Raw genomic sequence first — 7,241 nt, forward strand, 5'->3', positions numbered from 1 at the left:
CCTTCTTCTCCTCCAAGCAAGGTTCGGCCACAAAGGAAGAACTTTACCAAAGAAGAAAATCAAAATACTAACCAAGCTCCAAGAGATGTTAACTTTCTCTCCTTCTTCTTCTTCTTCTCCAAGTAGTATCCGGCCACCACAAGAACTCCAAGAAAGATGAAGTATTCGGCCACCACAAGAGGAAGAGAGGGAGAGGGTAATGGCCGGCCACAACACCAAGGAAAAAGGGAGAGAAAACAATAGAGGTTGTGTCTCATGAAGGCACTCCTACCCCTTCTTTTATATTCCTTGGCCTAGGCAAATTAGGAAATTTAATTACAATAAAACTTCCTTAATTTTTCTTGACATGAATTAATTGAGAAAAATAAAACAAAATTTCCCAATTAACTTGAGATGGCCGGCCACATCATTGGAAACAAAAGAGGACAAGTTTTAATCAACAATTAAAACTTCCTAATTTGTTTCCGGAAATTTTAAAAAATAAAATTTCTCTTTAAAATCTCTTCATGGTTAATAAAAGGAAATATCTATAATTTTAATTTTATTAACATGTGAATAATTTTAAAGAGAAAATAAAACATCTCTCCAATCTACAAATAAGGAAAGAGATCTAATCTCTTTCTTTAATCTTTTGTAAATTTTTACAAGAGAGATATTTTAATTTTAATTCTCTTTAAATTATATCTTTCACATAATAATAAAAATTAAAATTAAATTTCTTTTTTATTTTATTTTGGCCGGCCCTACTAGCTTGGGTTCAAGCTAGGGCCGGCCACCCAATAATATACCTAGGCCGGCCCTAGCTTGGTTCCCAAGCTAGCTTGGCCTTATCGTGGGTATAGGTGGGTATAGAACTCTATAAATAAGAGGCTACGATAGGGACCGAGAGGAGGAATTGGTTTTGGTCTCCAGATAAAATTAAGCATCCCGTGTTCGCCCCGAACACACAACTTAATTTTATCAATGATAATTCATTCCACTAGAGAACTATCATTGAACTACCGCACCAATCCCAAATTACATTTTTGGGCTCCTTCTTATTATGAGTGTGTTAGTCTCCCTGTGTTTAAGATATCGAATGTCCACTAATTAAGTGAGTTACTGACAACTCATTTAATTAATATCTAAGTCCAAGAGTAGTACCACTCAACCTTATCGTCATGTCGGAAGTCCACCTGCAGGGTTTAACATGACAATCTTTATGAGCTCCTCTTGAGGACATTATCAACCTAGTATCTCTAGGACACAGTTTCCTTCTATAATCAACAACACACACTATAAGTGATACCATTTCCCAACTTATCGGGTTTATTGATTCATCGAACTAAATCTCACCCATTGATAAATTAAAGAAATAAATATCAAACATATGTGCTTGTTATTATATTAGGATTAAGAGCACACACTTCCATAATAACTGAGGTCTTTGTTCCTTTATAAAGTCAGTATAAAAGGAACGACCTCAAATGGTCCTACTCAATACACTCTGAGTGTACTAGTGTAATTATATAGTCAAGATAAACTAATACCTAATTACACTACGACCTTCTAATGGTTTGTTCCTTTCCATTCTGGTCGTGAGCTACTGTTTATAATTTATAAGGTACTGATAACATCATTTTCTGTATGTGACACCACATACTATGTTATCTACAATATAAATTAAATGAACAACTACAAACAAATGTAGATAATTAGACCAAATGTGATTCTTTATTCATAATAAATGTTTACAAAGCTTAGGCTTTCAGTATACACTCCAACAAGAGGAATTCGCAACGGGCACATTTCAAGGGCTCTCGCATCAGAGGGCTGATCCTTCCAGGATTAAACCAGACGACCGGTCTATGATAATTTCAAGGATTAAGCTCAACCGCCATGGCCTGATCCATTTAGAGTTTGATCAAACAATTGGCATCTGAACCTTAACAGGCTTTAGCCCAATTCCAGGCCAATGGCCATTTTAAGGAATAAGTGTGATAACCAACCTTCATTTTGAAGTGTAAACTTTGAAGAACACAGATCTCTTGGACAACTTTTTTATGGTCTAGAAGATGTGTCACTCACATTTGCGGTCGGATCACGGTCATGATCCAACCGCAAATAATTACGATCCCTTCCTGAGTTCACCGTCCCCACTAGGTTATAGTTTTTGTTCGGAGCGGACGGCCGAAGGCCGCTCGAAGACCTCTGGTGGTGGATAAGTAGCCAGGTTACTAGACGCCGAGCGAAGATATCCTCTGGACGGCCTCCAGCCGCCCGTTCAGAACAAAAACTATAACCTGATGGGGACGTGAACCCAGGAAGGGATCACAATCATTTGCGGCCGGATCACGACTACAATCCGGTCGTAAATATGAGTGACACATTCCTTGGACCACTTTTACGAGTGGCACATCCCCTAGACCACAAAAAGTGATCCAGGAGATCTGTGCTCAAACCTTGAGGGTGAACACAAAACTCTGACATTAAAAAAGAAGGGTAAAAATATAAAGAGAGAAAAAAAATAGATGAAGGGAAAAACAAAGCCTTTTTTCAGCATGAAAATTTCTCCCCATGGGCAAAATCTCTTGCACTGCAACAAAACTTGGAATCTAGCTGAGCAACAATATTGACGTCTCTTACAACTCACATCGAATTACTCGTACAATCAAACGTTAAAACCTTTGGAAACAACTACCGGGCAATGTTTGCAGGTTGGACATGGTTCTGCGGCAGTGGGATACCACCTTGGTTGGTTTAAACCAGAAAAGTTATATTCTAATTTTTGACATAGCTTTAAATACAACAAATTGATGGACTTCATTAACAGAATAGAATGTCAACTTAGACATAGCATTACATATGCACCAATTTAAACAAAAGCTGTTTTGTTAACCATATATCTACTGTACAAAACCTGAACAACTCGCAATGAACTTGGCACACAAATATAGCCAAGTACTAGGGAAAAAAAGGGACAGATAAGCCAGGAAGAAGTTTCATAGGATTCTGTGAGCAAAGAAAGAATTTATTTACCATTGTTGATTTGGACATTTGAAAGAAATCCATAACATTGTGATCCAAGACAACTTAGATAGCTGGGATTTCACTTAATGCAAGAACATTAATGCAAAAAACTGAGCTAGCTGGCACCAAATTTTCCTAGAAATTGCAACATAAATAGGTTAACATTTACTCCTGTGTGACAAGATAATTGTACAACATGGATTACTAATGTAACGCGCACGCGCATGCAGTAGTTAAAAACATTTTTTAAAAAATGTTTATTCTTATAGTATTGGTTGTGCAAGAATAAACCTAAGCTTCCCTTTTGTAATTGTAGGACAGGATTGTAGGTCTTGCGAGTTGCTCAAACAAATTATCTGCCGCTTAAACCACAGGGGATGGTCGTGCATTTTTTATTGTTCAAATTTAATCATGTAAGACTCTGGTATCTATTATTAAACTAGGACCTTTTTTTTTGTTAATCTAATCATATCACACTTGTTCGTTATCATGTAAACATGCTCATGTTCTTTTGTTCCTAGTCTAGATTGTTTATCGTATGTGGTAGGCCAATCTTGCAGGCTGTTGTGTTCATAAGGAATTCACTGATTAAAACATCTGAGGTAAAAGTAACATTTTTAGCCTTCAGTTTTCCATTTTCTTCATTGTTCAGCTCAATTGGATAATTTTGAAGAGTTAGGTAACATAATTTCAGTTGCTAGCAAAGAATTTTCATTATACATTGGCTATTATATGCTTTCATTATCTCATTATGTAAGCTCTATTTTTCTGTTGTCCTGCATTATTTGTGCATACAGTTCACCTAATATATGTATAAAAGTAGCTAAATGTGACAACATAAACTATAGATAACTATTTGTCTAGAGGTAAGATGGAAGAACTCTCCACACACCTAACAATTGTTAAGAATTACTTTAAAAAATGCCATAAAATGGATAGGTGCCCTTTTGATTTTGACCAAACAATACAACGACATAGCTGTAAGATTTTAGAGAGCACTGTAGTACTAACTCAGACATTAACTATTTGCGATAAGAAATAACAATTTTTTTTTAAATCTTAATGGCATACCTTAGAAGGAGGTATAAGAGCATCATACATATTATCAACATTCTGTAGCTTTTCGGATTCCCTGTAATTGACATAGATTGTAAGTCTACTTTTCCTTCTTTTCTACTGAAAAGTTTAGCTTTTCTCTTCCTTCTTGAATCACTTTTAGCTTTTTCCTCAGGAGTTCAACTTCATTTTCAAGTTTAGATCTTTCATTATTGATTGCAGGCATAGAAATCCTTCTCATGTCCAACCGTAGAACTCTATTACTTGCAACATCAACTGCTTGGCCCACTGTTATCACATCAGAGTTACTTCTGTGTATGTTTGTACCTAATGGTTTTGGACAAGTGTTTAAATTTTCAATCAAGCAGTGAACTTTGATGTCTGAAGACGATTCTTTTGGCACACCATATCTGTGTGATCTGCCCAATGCCGTCTGAGGAAGATTTAACTGCCCCATATCTCCTTGTCTATTCATGTCTATTTCATCATCAATTACATGCACATCAAATACACTTGCTTCAGTATCGACCTGAGATGAGATGGAACCTACTTCATCTGTATGTAGGCTTTGCCCCATGCATAAATCATCCGATGGAACTTCAACCTCGAATTTCATATCTACTGCATTATCTTCTTTATGTCGTGTCCCAATTAACCTAGGTGAGCTAGAACCATTTGCATAGACAGCTCCATTGCTCTCGATGAAAGATGGAACCCTTTCCATTGTTAACATGCCTTTTTCCTGCACATGGCAATCATTCCTATCATTTAGCAAATTTGAACATTGCTCCTCGGTATTATGCTGGTCGTCCGCACTGATCAAAAGGTGTAACTCTTGAGACATGGCTGATTCATTCACAAATTCTGTAGAGGATTTCTGTACAGAAGCCACCAGAGGCTCTATTGCATCGACATGTTGTACCTCATCCCTACACCTTTCATTCTTTTTGATGGATTCATAGACCGTTTTTAGGATGAGTTCAGTGTCATCAAATGAACCAAATGAAGTACCAGTGTTGTCTTCAATTAACTCTACTTCAGTAGACAGATTACTCCCTGATATCTGCTTAGCACTATCAACACCAACAATCATTTGCTGATATGCCTCAACTTCTTTCTGCAATACATGCTTCTCTCTTTCCCGACGCACAATGATTTCCTTAAGAATCTCCTTTTCTTCTTCATCATATGCAGATTTCTCTTCTGCCATTCTCTGGTATTGCCGAGCTTCCATTTGCACTGCTGATTTCTCCTCCTGGAGTCTAAATATCATGGCCATTGCTTCATCAGCAGCACTTGCAGCAGCGTTCCTCTCTTTTTCCAGCTCCAAACAAAGAGCAGCTCGAGTAGACTTTTCCTCTTCGAGCGCTTGTTTCAGTTCTCTTGTTACATCACATTCATTTTTCTCTTCATCACGAACTCTCCCAATGCCATTAGATAAGGTCTTTTCCATAGTTTGTAACGGATTAGTATAATTTATTTCTTCAACAATAGCCTTCTGATAACCTAGAAATCAGTTTACATAAACATTGAAATTTAAGCAGAAATAGGTAGAGAAGTTGGGGCTTAACTAGAATCATACGAATTAGATGGATGGAAGTGGAGATCACAATTCCGCACCTGAAAGAAGAAAACTAGTTCCAGGAATCACATTTGAGCTGCTCTCTACCACAAAAACAGGGGCGTTAACGGTCAAAGGAGTGGCAGTGGCTACTTCCCCTTTCCGACCCACCTCCAGAAGGGAAGAAGGCAAGGCAGACAAAGAAGTAGTTTTGATGGAAATATTGTTCTTCTGTCGTTTCCGTCGTTTAAGTACATTCGGTGGCCTCTCTTGTCGGACGATCGCCTTTCCCTTGACATCAACAAAATCCTTATCTCGGTAGTTTGAAGACTCTCCTCTATCGACCAAAAGATTATTCATAAGGCTCAAATTCGTGGAATCTCGGGGACAGTGCGGTTGCGACACCGAGCAGCACGACTCCTCGCCTCGGTCCAGATCCAATTTCCCACGGGCGGCTGAGGCGGCGCTGCCTTCGCTATCCTCATCAGTATGATTGATGAACCGGACGTCATCGCGCCTTCCAACACGGTAGTCTCTACAATCGCCCAAGCAAAAGGAATCGAAGACGCCTCCGATCTTTCCAGCCGTGCAGTCAAGGAGGAAGCGCTGGAGGCAGCCGACGCTACGCTGCTGTTGATGGCGCTGCTGGTGGTGGCGGCGATCGATGAGGTCGAGGCCGCAGGAGCACGGGACGGAGATTCCGACGAGCGACAGGGCCTTGGAAACGAAGAAGGCGAAGGAGGCTGCGCAGAGGAAGAGATAGGCGAGGGCGAGGTCGAGGTAGGAGGCAACGAGCCCCCGGAGAGTCCAGCGGTGGTGGATCACCCGGCACCCTTCCATCGACCTCCAGATTCTCTGCGACAAGGATCAACAGCTCCGTCGAGCAGGTCGAGTTCGCTACTTCCCTTATTCTGTCGCCGCAGTAGAAATCCCGTATGAAGCTGAACAAGAGAGAGAAGTCTCAGAGGCGGCGAGAAACGGACACGCGAGTGGACACGTATCGTGCTTCTAAAATCAGCATTGTATTTTATGAGAAATCGGACGCACCTTCCTTCTGATGAGAGCTGCTTTTCCAATTTACCTTCTGATTGCGGTTGACTTGGCAGCCCAACGCATTATCCAATGGAAAGAGTGTGTATTAGACACAAGAAACGTATGTTTCTCAACCTGCTCCACTGGGCCCGCACATTGGGGAGGTCAAGGCCCAAGAAAGAAACTTAACAACACTTTTCCATCTTATATACCAAACACAATGTTACGTTATTGTCCCCAAAATGTACTCAATCAAGAATTATTATAATAATAAATTAATTTTCATATATTTGTAAAAAAAAGTTCCTTTCCCTCCTAATTAACTTGGCGATGGTCAACTATAAGTTTATCTTGTAGTTTATCTCTCTTCATATAATCTAAGCATGAATTATAAAAGACGTTTGAGATGAATATAATCATTTTTTACTATAATAGAATGATACATCATGGCAACAATACTTCCAAAAGAAATGAAAGTTTGTTGTATACTTTACGGTGACATGCCCTAAAGGCGAAGCGTTAACTACTTCTCTAGGATGATGATGCGGTGATAGAGGGAGACTCACCTAACACGGGATCAACT

The 7,241-nt window shown here is 39.3% G+C and overlaps 1 protein-coding gene across 3 annotated transcripts; it reads right to left on the reverse strand.

Annotated features, from left to right (window-relative positions):
• Window positions 1–2,777: 2,777 nt before the first annotated feature.
• Window positions 2,778–6,631, reverse strand: LOC122002369. 3 transcript variants are annotated; one of them, XR_006117639.1, is made up of 3 exons: window positions 5,686–6,631; window positions 4,081–5,571; window positions 2,778–2,991 (listed from the first exon to the last, which is right to left on the reverse strand). XR_006117639.1 is itself a non-coding variant. In XM_042557514.1 (2 exons), the coding sequence occupies exons 1-2, from the start codon at window positions 6,464–6,466 to the stop codon at window positions 4,166–4,168; spliced, it is 2,187 nt and encodes a 728-aa protein (XP_042413448.1). In that variant the 5' UTR covers window positions 6,467–6,631; the 3' UTR covers window positions 2,778–4,165. The 3 variants fall into 3 exon arrangements, 1 of the variants encoding a protein (XP_042413448.1); XR_006117638.1 differs by having other exon boundaries at window positions 2,778–3,144; XM_042557514.1 differs by having other exon boundaries at window positions 2,778–5,571.
• Window positions 6,632–7,241: the final 610 nt, after the last annotated feature.

The sequence above is a fragment of the Zingiber officinale genome, chromosome 7A (genome assembly GCF_018446385.1).
Source record: "Zingiber officinale cultivar Zhangliang chromosome 7A, Zo_v1.1, whole genome shotgun sequence".
NCBI lineage: Eukaryota > Viridiplantae > Streptophyta > Magnoliopsida > Zingiberales > Zingiberaceae > Zingiber > Zingiber officinale.